The 14,506-nt window shown below is 35.5% G+C and overlaps 1 protein-coding gene across 2 annotated transcripts in view; it reads left to right on the plus strand.

The window, feature by feature from the left end:
* Positions 1–292: 292 nt before the first annotated feature.
* Cbp20 (cap binding protein 20) overlaps positions 293–14,506 on the plus strand; it is a 54,129-nt gene continuing 39,915 nt past the window's right edge. The window contains exon 1 of one of the 2 annotated variants that reach the window (XM_090411221.1): positions 293–463. In XM_090411221.1, coding sequence (XP_090267347.1) covers positions 419–463 — 45 coding nt within the window. In that variant the 5' untranslated portion in view covers positions 293–418. The remainder of the gene's footprint in view (positions 464–14,506) is intronic. The other variant, XM_090411222.1, reaches the window with a different exon arrangement.

Genomic DNA, 14,506 nt, shown 5'->3' on the forward strand with positions numbered 1-14,506 from the left:
CGCACTCTAATATCATTGGGCAACTCAGAACATTATTCCCCGAATTATTTTTCCGCCATAGAAATTTATGGGAATAAATTTCTTTGGCTTTTTTGACAAATAAGAAAATACAAGATACATTTAAAATAAAAGTAATACACACGCACACACATATATTTATAGATAGATAGATTTACATGTTTGAGTGTTTAGCATTAACGAGTGTTTTTCTCGACTTTGTTATTTAGTAATGTTATTTTTTCCCCAATTTTTCATAGGTGGCGATTATTCTGAATCAGTTATTCGTCGGCGAACAGAAAATTCTTGAAAATAGTTTGTATGTTGAAGTAACATATTATATGGGTTTTGAGTAGATATTTTTGTGTTTGGATATCAAAGAGAAAGGAAGGCTGTTTTTCTTTTTTTTTATCTTTAAACGATGACAAGTATCGAACTCGGTACTTACAGAGACCAGCACTTTAAAGTAAGTTAATTGGGTTTAATGTTCACGCTGTCTGAAATACCGCGTTTAAAAGTTTTGACTTACTATAAAAGAGAAAAATAAAGTAACGCGCGCCAGTAATCAGAACGTCGTGGAAGATTTTATCATTTGAGTTTAGTTACTAACATTTTCACCTTAAAAGTTCGAATAAGTAGGAAGCGTATCATTTGTAAAGAAGGCTGGAATTAGTACTGAGAATACCTCAGGGCTCTGTGTGTGCGGAAAAGGGGCAAGTGAATCAGAGCAAACTCCGTTCAAAGATTATTTGAGCTTTGACCGTATTATTAATATGTATTTTAAGTTTTGGTATTGATTTTCTTTCGCTCTATAATTTTGGGGTTTTAAAAGTTAGAAATGCATTTTCGTATCTTCCCAAGGTGTTGAGGTGAAAAAAAAAAATCTCATAGAAACTCGCCCTCCTTAGACTATGTTAAGGTACTAATTAACAGCCAGTGGTGGCAGATGAAAGAGAATACTTCCATTTCACAAATAATGTTTTAGTACTATGTTTTTATTTCTTCGTTATGAGATATGTTAAAACTATTGTTATTAATACAGTAGCTCACCTGGAGTTAGACTGAGGGAGAGAGAAATTATATATATATATATACACACACACATGCACACACACACTCTTATAAAATTAATATTGTATATTTATTAGAAACATCCAGAGTACACCAGTGGGTTTTTTCATCCTGCAAAACAGGCGAAGTGGATAGAAGAACATGCATAATTTATAAACTTAATATACTGGTCTCAGCCTTAGTAACAACAGCCCATACTAAAAAATAAATAAAACATTTTTATCATCAGGCATAATGTATTCAATTTATATTAATAGTTTCATTAAATAAAGGATTCATGACATATAGCAACTAAAGACTGATATAGATCAGATCTCACTGACAAAGTTTGAACAAGTAATCTGTCATTTGCATGTTATAATCTAACTTTACCTGCTTATGTGGTTGCATATTTTTTCCCCCTGCAGAAGAATGAATTCTGACATAATAGAATTAGACTGAACCATGTAAATTTTGCATTGCAGCTGTGTAGAGTATATATATATATATCAGTTTCTTAATGGTACTGCAAAATTCATTATGCTGTGATATCGGGAGGGAGTTCAGGCAAGATATCTGCTTTATTTTACAGAAAGATTTTTTTTAATAAAAAAAAAAGTTCATAAGGTACATTATTACCAACAGACATGAAAAAATTGAAATGTTGGATACGGTTAAATTGTTTTATAATCAGTTAATTTTCTTTAGTATCTTTTTCTGTGAAGAATATTAAAATTCTGTCACACTGTAAATTTATTCCATAATAAAAAAAGATAACTATCTTTTATTTCTCTCCCACTCATCAGCAAAATAGTTTAAAAAAAAAAAGCACAGATTGACTTAATGGTATGTCAATTAAAAATGCAGACATTCAAACAATAATATATAAAGACCAGGTAAAAGTTAAAGAAACTATCCTCATATAAGTTAGTTTGGCATTACAGTTATTATACTAAACTATTATAGTATGTTATGTCTGCGTATGTTCTTTGGCCAGTTTACTTATGAAGTAAATAGTCAAAGGCCATTAAAGACTGGGTATCTTATGAAATTTTATCACAATATGTAGGTGAGGAAAATGTTAAATTCAACCTGTATGTGGAAAATAAAGCACAGCAGAAAAATGTGTTTTTTAAAGAAACAAACATATACAAAGAATAATGGTTAAATAAAGCCTTTCTATGAGCACACTTATGAAAACACTGAGAATAACTATTCAAACTACAAAGCACTATTGAGTAGCATCACTGCTGCTTCATTAATGAATGATGAGGTGATGAAATTAGACACTTGAAACTAATCAGAAAATTTGACTGAACTAGTACATAATATTTAAAGAAGAAAGAATATTACAAAAACTGGATATATTGGAAGTCTTATGCAATAAAGTTTAAAAGTGATAAGTCATTCACTTCACCAAATGGCAGAATATTCCTTGAAGCTTCTGTAGCAGAGAAGCTTTAAGGAATAATATGATGTACAGTTGGTAAAATTCATTATATACTGCAAAGGTTGCAGATTTAAATTGTAAGGTACAGTATAGTTCTTTTTAAAAAGTTACCTTGGATGAGCTTCGCATAGCTCTGAACTTATAAGGCATATCTTATAAACGTAATTTTTAAACTAAAGTTATACAGAACATCATATTATAGTTATAACTTTTGAACAAATTTTGGCCCCTCTTTAATTTATTCATCATTAATTATCTCTTCTCCAAGAGAAGTGCAGCTGTCATTATTTAGTTCATGGTATCCTAAAACTTGTTAGGGGAGGCCTGCACTAACCTACATACGCCTGTTATGCCTCTTTTTAGAATAGCTTTACTGGTAGTTCACTTAGCTTTTGGTAGCCTATTTGTTCACTCTTAGCAAAAATAAAATCTTGACATCACACCCTTACTTGACTTCCAGGGCATCATTCCAAAATTTCTTTTTGCATTTTAATACATAAAATCCCTTTAGCTTATGTTCCTGTCATATTTTACAGCCCACAGACCTGGCATCTTGGTTATCATCCTCTGAATCCTTATCACCAGTTCAGCTTGTTTGAAAGAGATATAACTAAATGTGAGCAGTGCAGTCTAGATATGGTCTAGACCATATTGAGGCCTTATAAAGAGTGAACAACAACTTATCAATTTGACCCACTTTCACTGTGTTTTCTGAATTTCATTTTCTATCATAACTCAAATCTCAGTAGTTTCTTAGCATGAAGTCAGTGTGTATTATATTAAAGTAATACACAGCTTATTTGTTCAGCCCAATGTTTTGCAGCACTGAACTGGTAATTGTTATCCTTTGCTTGCATTGTCAGTCAATTCAGTGCTCCTGTGGAATGGTTACATCAGCAAACTACTGGATATTTCCCCTTCAAATCATTCCAGTTTCATTAACATGCAAATTAAATAGTATTTCAAACACAGAGCCATGTGGCTTGTGGCTCACTATCAGATACCTGTATTTTCCAGGACTATTCCATACATATTCTGATATGCATATTTCAGTCAACTTTTATCCTTGTCACTAACATCATCTCATTTACTACATTTTAATTGTTATTAGCACTTGCACATGAATGAATATAATTGTATTCCAAAAAAGTTGATCTGCTGATGAGTTTAGAGGTGGTCGATTAAACCAGTGCATAATCCCCATGACTTCTTACAGTGGATGTGTTTCCAGAAGGTACTGAGGGTCAAGAATCATTTGTTCATGTGATCTGATACCTTAATATTCTCAGAAAGACTGAGAAAAATAGAAGAGCTAGAGCTTTTTTAGTTATGCTTTTTTTTTTAATGCTTGTCCTTGTTTTTTGGTCCTTCTTCAGTCCAGATGATCTGCTTTGGTAGGTGGGTATCTGCATATGGTGGATATGCAGAACAAATCCATTGAAATTAGTGATGGATAATCATTGCCTCATTAGATACAATGAAAGGTTACGTGTTGGTGATACTTCATAGTAGTAGTGCTTCATTACTATAAATAACGTTATATACTTGTTATATAGCAAATATGCTTGTGCTCTGAAGATGCTAGTTTGAAATCCAGTAAAATATATTAGCAACGATAATAAATCTTTGATTTTGTTCATTTGGCATTATTTATCCTGTGAAGCATTACTATGAACATTGCCCAATGCTTGTGCTGTTAGTGTCATGCAAAACACAGATGTTGGTGCACCAGCCTTTCTGCTAAATGTTGATTCTTTGAGGAGAATGTTGGTAGTTGTAATATTTATCCAGTTTTTTTTTTTGTGTGTGTGTGTGTGTGTGCACATACGCAAGTTCCTGCAGTATATCCCCATGTTTCCCAACCATGAGTTTGGTTGCACAGGGATGTCCCAGGTATCGCTCATTTTTTCTAATATCCAGAAGCTGCATTAGCATATTTTAACAATATTTAATTTCCTCATCGATGTCATCATTTACTGAGAGATGACTTCCAATTTTCAGGATTACTCTGTACATCTAAATGACCAGTATATTCAGATCAGCTGGAGAAGGTTAGTAAAGCACTTTTTGATACTTACATGCAGAATCAGTTTGTTCATAGCCTTCTTTGAAAATGCCCAGCTTGACAGCATAATGAAGTTACACAAAATATTTTGGTTGTGTTTGGTTTGGATCAGAGTAAGTTTTCCTCTTCATCCTGTAGGTTATTTCAACTCCTGGAGGAAGTTTTCCAAAGTGAAGAATTATTGCAATAAAGGTTAGTAATGAGCATGGATGCTAAGGCACAACCTTGCTTTACACTTGTTTTTCCATAATAGGGCTCCTAAATAATCATTGCTGATATGCAGCAGTCTTAAAACAGATTAGTGGACAACAAATCTGATAGAATTTTCTAGTTTCCTGGTTTGACACACTCTTTGCTATGAAAAGTAGGAAATTTTGTTCATGACATTTCTCTTGGGGTTTCATGTGAGTGCCTGAAACTACACTGAGATTCTAGAAGAGTATTTCCTCTTACCAAAAGAAAAAACAAATAATCAACAAGAGTAAAGATCTTTCCAGCAGTAGATAGCAGAGGGTTGCCCCAATAAATATCATTGTCTTATTCTCCTCCCTCCCTGTTTTTTAAAATGATTACAATCAAGGCATCTTCAAAGTTAGCAGGCATATCTTTTGTGTTCCAAATCTGAAATAATTGACTATGAATCTTCTGCTTATTCTTCCATTTCCTTCCTTGAAAATCTTAGCAGGGATGCAGCTATCAATATTGGATTTTGCATGGTTGATATAGCATATTTCATTATTCAAAAGAGGCAGAGAACTATGGTCATCTCTAATTGGCTCTTGGGAAATATTAAGAAATTTACCGGTAACAGTCCTACTTAGAATCTTGTTAAAATGTTCCCTACAAGGAGCAGTTGTGGCATTGTTCTAGAAGTGAGTTTATCCATGCTTTTGCTCGTATGGTATTCAAGCTATAAGTAGAAAGTCCATAAAATGCTTTTATGGCTGTAAAGAAACTACACAAGTAACAAGTTTTAGCAAGGCATTGCATTTCTTTAGATTACTGTAATCACTACTGATTTTTCTGAAGTTGCATTCTTTGTACCTCTGCTTTTTTTCTTGATATGCATTCTTTATTAAGTAGTGTATGGGATCATTCCACCAGGCATTGAAGCTTTCTGTTTTTCTTATTGATCAGATACAGAGTTTGCTGTTATTTTCATCAACCACTTTTGTTATTATTTAAGCCACTTGTTTCATGCTGGTAACAACACTCATATGGAATTTTTCTTTTAACAGGGTGTGTTTTGTCAAATATGATTGATCTTATCACCAGTACACTTTTTACTGGAAACATTTCCACTCAAGCCACTGACATTTTGATTATACCTCCTTCCAAGTGCCATGACTGGTGCTGATTACTGCTGGACTGATCATAGTCTTATTTGCTCCACAATGTCTTCAAGTACTAAAAGGAGATTTAATGTTGATACTGTGATAGCTTCTGCAAAATGCAGTCAGTTCCAAGAGTGTATGAACAGCAATTATCTTTTGAGCTTTCCAAGAATATTGCTGATAGGTGATTTGTTGTTGGAACATTTAGAATTTGACTGTACTTTTTAGGTTCTTTCAACATTGTTTTCTTTGTGCCTTTTGCATATAGATTCCTTCTTAGGTAGTCTTTAGTGCATGGTGGAACAAATGACTTGGTCATCACACTAGTTATGGCTCTCATGAGAGAATGTAATCATGGATCTAGACAATGATATAATCAAATCAAATGCCAGTGACTTGAACAAGTGCATTCCCACAATGTCCTGAATTTTTTCTCTTGATGAAAAGGTGTATTGGGGATAAGATCATCTTCAGCAACTTTGTCAACAGTAGAATTCCATATTAAATTGATTTTCTAATATCTTGTCAATATTTTTCTGCCCAAGGAAGTTAGGAAAAAACTGATTCATAGGGTTGGTTTTAAGTCTGAAAGTACCAGCTATAATCAGTGAGCATATCATGATCTTATGCCTGAAGCCGATCAAGAATCATTAGGATACTGTTATAACTGCCTATTTCCCAAACCTGGATATTGATGATGATGATGCAAAAGATTTTTATGCCAAAGTGGAAGATACAATTTTGTGTAATATCCCATGACAAGACAGTGATTCTTCTTGGTGACTTTCAGTGCCAGAGTTGAATGAGATTCATTACACAAAATGGTATTTGTTTTGTCATAAAATCTTTTATCAGTATCCTGGCTTGGGGTATAGGCAGTTGAAACAGTACCCTGATGATTCTCAGTCAGCTACAGACATAAGGTCATGATACTGCTCCTTGATTCCAGCTGGTACTTCAGATAGATGGATAGCAAGTTTATTTTAATAGCAAAATCACCCCTATGAATCAGGTTTTTTTTTTTTTTTTTTTTTTTTTTTTATATCCTCTGTACTTGTTTAGGTATATCCAACATGGTAAGTTTCCAGCAGGGTAGCTATATCAATGCCAAGTCTCGTCAGTTTAAGAGCAATAAAAGCAGTCTGTCTTTCAGGTCAGTCAACAGTATGATTATCAAAATGCAAGGCTTGAAAAAGCAACTTGTCTGCTTGTCCATGATGAGTGAGAATTTTTAGTTGGCAAGTAAAAAATCAGAATTTCAGTTTAAATTTATGTAATGCTGATCCTATGGCATATTTGTGTCAAATAAGTTTTTATAATTTTACTTTATGCCTGTTGGACATGCAAACTATTACAAACACCTATTTTGTTGATATATATTTTTTTATCTTTATCACTAATTTTATGGAATAAGATGAGAGAAATGAGTGCACTTTGTGGTTATTACCTTGCAGTATGCCTTAGTGCACTCAGGCATACTGCAAGGTAATAATCAAATAATTGTAACATTGTAGTCTAAAATATATGCCCAACAGTGTATGAAATTATCTTATTTCATATCCATTGAATCATGGATATTAAAACTTGGAAAGTTGAGAAAAGTATTCGATTTTTTATTTTCTCAAAATATATAATTTAATTTATTTTCAAAATGTAACCTAAATTCTTTTTGTTTTCTCAGTTGCCATTGTATGACACCATCGGCCTTCCATTTGACGTGTTTGGAGCAGAATTCAGAAACGATTTTTTATTGAAAGTTTTTATGATTTTGAATGCCTTTTACCCTCACCATTTGATTATAATGGCATAGAATAAAATTTGACTTTTTTCATAAAAGTGAAAATGAAAACTGAAACTGAAAATAGTGTAATCCAATGTAGGTCTTGTGGCTCATGTTCATTTAATGATTTGTCACTTCCAGAGATAGTTAAGGGCAGTATACAGAGGGGGGGGGGGGGACAAGTGGAAAGAATTAAGGCTCTGTACGATTCATTCTCTGTAGGCTTTTTTCATCAAAATGGTTGGCTGAAAGTTGGCTGAAAGACATGAACCTTTCAAGTTACAATTTATCAGGCATCACATATTAGGTGAAAGTAAGCATTAAATACTGAAGAACATCCAGAAAATAGTGCAGTTGAAAAGTGTTTTAAAAAGATGAGAAAATGTGTGTTCATTTAGAAATACATTTTAATGTATAATACACTGCCCAAAACATCAAGTTTTTCACTGACATGAAAAGCCTTGTCGAATTTGCAACAGATGCGAGGTTTAGGATTAATATGCAAACAACATTCAATGTAAACAATTCATACGCTACATGGCCTGTTAAGTGGTAGACAATATTGTTGCCAATATCAGAGCATCAGAATTCATTTGTTTTGTTAGCTGGCTCAACTGATCGATGGATCAGAAATAGTAAAATGTATAATTTATGTAAAGTACATAAATGATGGCCATGTCAGAAAGAGGTTTTTTTAGCTACTGCTCCTTTAATAAATAGTGTGTTTCAGGCTATTAGACATCATTGACAAAGAATTAAAGGTACATTTGGATAGGAGAAATGAAAAATATCTTGTTGAACTAGCAACAGACTACCTTCTATGATTGGAAATGATAGTGGTTTGGCAACAAAAATCACAGACAGCACAATGTCACAGCTATACAGTGTATAGCATAAGATGCAGTTTGGTGTTCTCTGATTACTTAAAGGGAGTAGCATATATTAAGGAAATTGGTCACTTTTATTGCCATTTTCAAGCTACAAGATATCCAGTAGCAATTGATAGAAACCATAGAATTGATGTCAACAAAGCTACAGTGACTTCTATGGAGTCATCATACTTGTCATTAAGTGGGAAGCCCACTTAAAAACTAGCATCATGTCTGTCATATCAAACTATGAACTCATTTACACTCAGCATTCACAATACATTTCACTTGCCCACCACTATCCAAAAAATCTATTCTTAATGCACCTATCTTCACCATAATTTTACAGAACTTCCAGGGATGGTCTTTTGTTCTTCCTGTTTCACTCCCTGTTTTGTAATCCTCTGTTAATCCATTAAAATCCACTCATTAACTTAGATGTCTCTCATCGCCTCTTCTCCTCCTATCCACCAAACTTTATAACTTATATTCCATCAGTCTCTATAACCAACATTCTAGAGTCCTGACTGATGTTGCCTTGTGTTCCTGCATCACGGTGAGAACCGGGTGACCAAATATGAACAACACAGAAGTCCATTTGTGGGCTGACCAATATCTTGTATGTGAGCACAACCACCTCTTCATCATAGCAACAATATATGATTTGCTGTTTTCACAACTTGCATTATACCCTTGGAACTTCAGTCAGCTGTCAACCATCAACTACAGATCTGGAATCTTATCCACTTCCTGAAGCACAGTACAGCCTAATATCTCTGCACTCCAGAGTGCAGCACCTTGCATTTATTAATATTAAAGCAACTTCACTCATTTGTTCAAGCTGAAAGTCTATTCAGATTTTCCTGAAAGGAATTAACATTAATAACAATCCTTAATTCTTCTAATTATCAGCAAACAATTGAAGATGCCCAGTCAGTCAGCATGAATATTAAGAAATATATTAAACAGCAGGGACCTACGAACAGAACCAGAGAAATACCACCAGTCACCTTCCTTTTCTGAAGCACTGCTCCATCATTATTATTATTACGGGCAACTCCAAGGAGTCCTTAGACTGATCGAGCGAGGCCCTAACATCATGTCAAGAATAACTATTCGACATTCACACAGTATCTATCATACCTCGCCTTGAACTCATTCACAGTCACATTATCCACAACAGACTCTGGCAGCTTATTCCACTCATTCACCACTCTAAAAGTAAAGAATCCAGCTCTTACACCCTTGCTAATCACACTCTTGCCCAGCTTCCATGTATGGCCCTTAGTCCTCCCACCATCAGTCCTATTCTCAAAAATATCTTCTGAATTAATCTTATAGAAATCTTTTAAAAATTTGAATGTCTCAATCATATCTCCCATTTTCTGCAACCCACAAATCTTCAACCTGTTCTCATAAGGTTCATTCCACAGACCTGCTATCATCTTGATTACTTGCCTCTGGATCCTCTCAACCTCCTCCCCATCAATAAGAAACCTACGTGACCAAATCTGGGCACCGTAGTCTAGAATAATACAGAGGATTATTGTTACTCTGTATCAAGTCTTATCAAGGCTTGATACAGAGGAACAATAATCTGTTTGTCTCTGCTTGTTAAAGTATTTTTCAGCAACCAAGTGATTTGATGAGCTGATTTTGCCACTTTTGCAATGTGCCCCCCCCCCCCCTCCCCTAAACTTCAACTCCCTATCCACCAACACTCCCAAATCCCTGGCCTCATCAATCTCCTGGAGTACAGTTCAACCAATATGATATATTGCTGCTAATCTTTTCACCCCAAAATGCATAACCTTACATTTTGCCACATTAAATTGACATCCATTCTCCTTAGCCCAGTCCTCCAAACTATCCAAATCATCCTGCAAACTTTTGACATCCTGTGCACTCACTATTGTTCTACCCAACTTTACATCATCAGCAAACAAATTGACAGTTCCTCTCAGATCCTTTCCTATATCGTTAATGAACAAATTGAACAGTAGTAGTCCAAGAACAGAACCCTGCGGCACACCACTAGTTACAGGCCGTCTTTTGGACTCTACTCCTGAATAAACCACTCTCTGATATCTCTCTATCAACCACCCTCCTATCCCATCCCCATATGCTGCAGTCTACTGATTAGAATTCCATGTGGTATACTGTCAAAGGCCTTAGCAAGGTCCAGTAGAATCACTATAAACCCAGCACCCTTATCCAGTTCAGCCGTCTCTGTTATAAAACGTGAGCAAGTTACTGAGGCATGATTTACCCTTCACAAAACTATGCTGTCCCCCCCATACAGTATCCCATTTCATCTATCGAATCCTGTTTTTCTCTTGATTATTTTCTCCAATACCTTGACAACGATTCCTGATATGCTGATCGGCAGGTAATTTACAACAGCAGTCTTGGAACCTCCTTTATGCAGTGGAACTATTTTCCTCTCTTACCACTCCCTTGGGACTAACCCAGACCCGAGACTCAAATTAAACAAAATGATCAAGGGCACTGATAATTCTTTAGCCACTTCACGTACGACATGAGCTGGTATACCATCCAGTCCCACAGATGTATTGACATTGAGGTTTTGTAATAGACTATTCACCTCCACTTCATTCACCACAATTCCCGTATAAGCTATTGTGGTTCATTCATTCCTGCAATGTCACCACCTGGATGATATACTCTTGCAAACTGCTCGCTCAGTAATTCAATTATATCTGATTCGGTTACCTCCCTACCATCGGCATTCTTTAAAATCATTCTGCCATATACATTTTTTCTTTTACTTGCAACATATCGAAAAAACTGTTTGGGATTCTCTTTAGCCTGCATGGCTAATGTTCTTTCATAATCCGCTTTTGCTTTTCTTACCACACTCGTTAACCTTCTGCCTGCGCTTTATACTGTTCATGTGCCTGCCTGTCACCTTTCTCCTTAAATTCCCTCCATGGTTGTTTCTTTTTTTTGCAGCTCAAGCTTAATGGTGTTATTCATCCATTTAACCCCTACTTGATTTATTATTCGGACTCTAGGTATACAGTCAGCCATTGCCTCATGCAAACACTTCTTAACCACCTTCCATGCACTATCAACATCCAGCCGTGGCACTGAACCAATCAAATTCCTAAGCTTGTCATACTTACCAGTCCTATAATTCCATGTGTACCCTGTCTTAATTGTAAATTCCACACCTTTAGCCACCTCCCAAGTCAAGACCCTATGATCATTCTCATTAATTGGTGGCAACATGGTCATATTCGTTACAGCTAAATTCTCAGATGCAATTACTAGGTCAAGCACTCTCTGATCCCTAGTATTTTCCATTACATGCCGTCGCAAATAGTTATCCCATAATAACCGCATAAAATCCAATTCCTTCCTCCTATGCATCCTCTCCTTCCAATCAATGTTACCATAGTTGAAATCTCTCATAATAATTACCTTCCTTCCACTCATTTCTTCTATTTGCTTATGCATACTATCCCCACCATCTATCCATCACCTGGTCTATAGCAGCACCCAACTGTATATTTTGTTCTGCTAGCCTCAATCTCACACCAAATAGCCTCAAATGTACTCTTTTCTTTATCCTGCAGTTCCATTTCTATTCTCCTTGGCAGTAGCTCATCAGCTATCATCAATAACATTTCTCCCCCTCCCACCCCATTTTATTCTCCCTGTCACTTCTGAACACACCATACCCTTCACATTTAATCCCACTAGTTATATCATCATCTGTCAGCCATGTTTCACTAATGCCAATAACCTGTCGCCTAGAAGTGCCAACCAAGGCCAAAACTTCTTCTTTCTTGTTCCTAATACTTCTGGCATTAGTATACATGAATTGCAGAAGCCATTTGTCCCATTCCTATTTTGATGTCTTATACTAACTATCCCATTCTGATTTGTTGTCCTTCCTACTCGCTCGGGCATATTACACACATTCATACACTCAACTGTCTCCCTAAAGTCTGCATATCTACTTCCCCACCCCTTAACTCTAGTTTCCCTGATTCTGCACATCCACTTCATTCAACTACACCTTTTCAAGTCTCCATACACCAAATCCATTCAAATGTAAACCATCTGTCTTATATAAATCCTTTCGTCCATCAAACTCACTCCACAAATTCCACATCACTCCTCCTGCATAATCCGCGCATAAAGTCATTCTATACTTTTCACTGTGATTCCACAGCAACAGACTCACCATCCTAACTCTCTCACCCTTCTCTTTTGCTACCTCAAGTAATTCCTTCAAATCCTCTCTCATAGCCATTTTGTCTCCTTTCAAATCATTCGTTCCTGTTACTACTATCAATTCTTTCACCCTTTGTTTTTGCATTCTAAATGACTCGCTTACATCCTTAACATTCGCACCTGGTTGGTACGATTTTGTTAAATTCTCTTCTATCACACCTCTTACTAAAGAATCTCCATACAACACTCGCTCTTTCATTTTGTTTACACTCACTATCATACTCTTATTTTTCTTATCATACTTTTGCTGTTTATTAGTTGGTATGCTCGGTAAACATTTTTGCCAATGCTCCAGCTGCCGATTTGCCCTGTGCATTGCTCTGCGTAACCGTGCGATTTCACTCATTGCATCTGTCTCATCATTTTTATTATCCATTAATTCATTCGTTTGTTCGTTCTATATGTTTACCTTCATTCTCACTTTCAACGCCACTCTCACAGCTATCTGGTACTACCTCGCAAATATCACTATTCATACCTCGCATATCACTATTTTCTACATTCTCACTTCCAACAACGATATCACTCTCACAACCTGAAACACTCTTTAAATCCTCACATTCCTTACACTTTCTGCACGCATTCACTTCACTATCGTTGTCTAACCAGACTCCAACCGCTCTCCAGAGCATACATTTCACAAACAGTACACTGAATAAAATCCTTTAAATCAAAAGTTTTAGACAAAGATGACGATCTGTATGCTATTATATTCATATTCCTCCTTATTGATGCCATGTGCACAAATAATCGTATCTATCAAATTACTAATTGGAAACTCAGGAAAACGCACAAAAATCACCCAGACATGCTAAGATATGAAAAGTAAATAATACTACGTAAGATTCAAGCATATTTACCAATTATTACTTAAAATAACACTTATCTGTTCAGGAGCTCTCTATAAAGACTACATACCATTCAGCCCTCTGATCATACACAACTTGATGGTATAATTCAGAGAGCCAATCTGTTATCCATCTTCTCCAGTTTGTGCACCAACTTATGTAGAATATGTCAAATACATTTGTAAATTCCAAGAATATCACTATGAATTTTTTTTTTTATCTAGCACACTCATCACCTTATAAAATGCAATTAGACTGAGAAAACTAGACCCATCCTTCAGAAACCCATGCTGTCTTCTTTTCACTTTGGAACCTTTTCCCCATTGCAAGACTCATTACATGTATTCCTTAAAAATATGTAGTATCATTAATTCCCACAGCCTTACTAACATCTCAGCCATTCAACACTTCATATATACCTCTGATTGTTTCAATTCTACCCATTAGTTGCATAGAATCTTTTATACTGGTATAGTATAGAAACTGATAAATGCTTATTGAATAATTCCACTACATCCTTTCTCCTGGTCACTTTCTCACCATGGTATAAGAATCTTGCCACATAGCAGAGGAATTATCTTTGTTGGGCTATCAGGCCAGTATTTTCTCATACTGCTTTTTTATGCTTGCCACCTTTGTAGTCTGTATTTGCTTCTTATGTAAGGCCACTGTTGACTGTTTTGTATCTTTTTACCACACTGCTTGCTTGATTTCATTCATTGTTCATCCATCTAACTCTTGATTCATATAATTCTTAGTTGTGCATTGCTTATCAGATGCTTCCTAATCATTTCGCATACTCTGCAACCTCATTTCTGCACAGCTCGTCAATCAGGGTTTTGATGCCAAT

The sequence above is a fragment of the Typopeltis vanoorti genome, chromosome 21 (genome assembly GCF_054136105.1).
Source record: "Typopeltis vanoorti isolate ZY-2024b chromosome 21, IOZ_Tvanoo_1.0, whole genome shotgun sequence".
Lineage (NCBI taxonomy): Eukaryota > Metazoa > Arthropoda > Arachnida > Uropygi > Thelyphonidae > Typopeltis > Typopeltis vanoorti.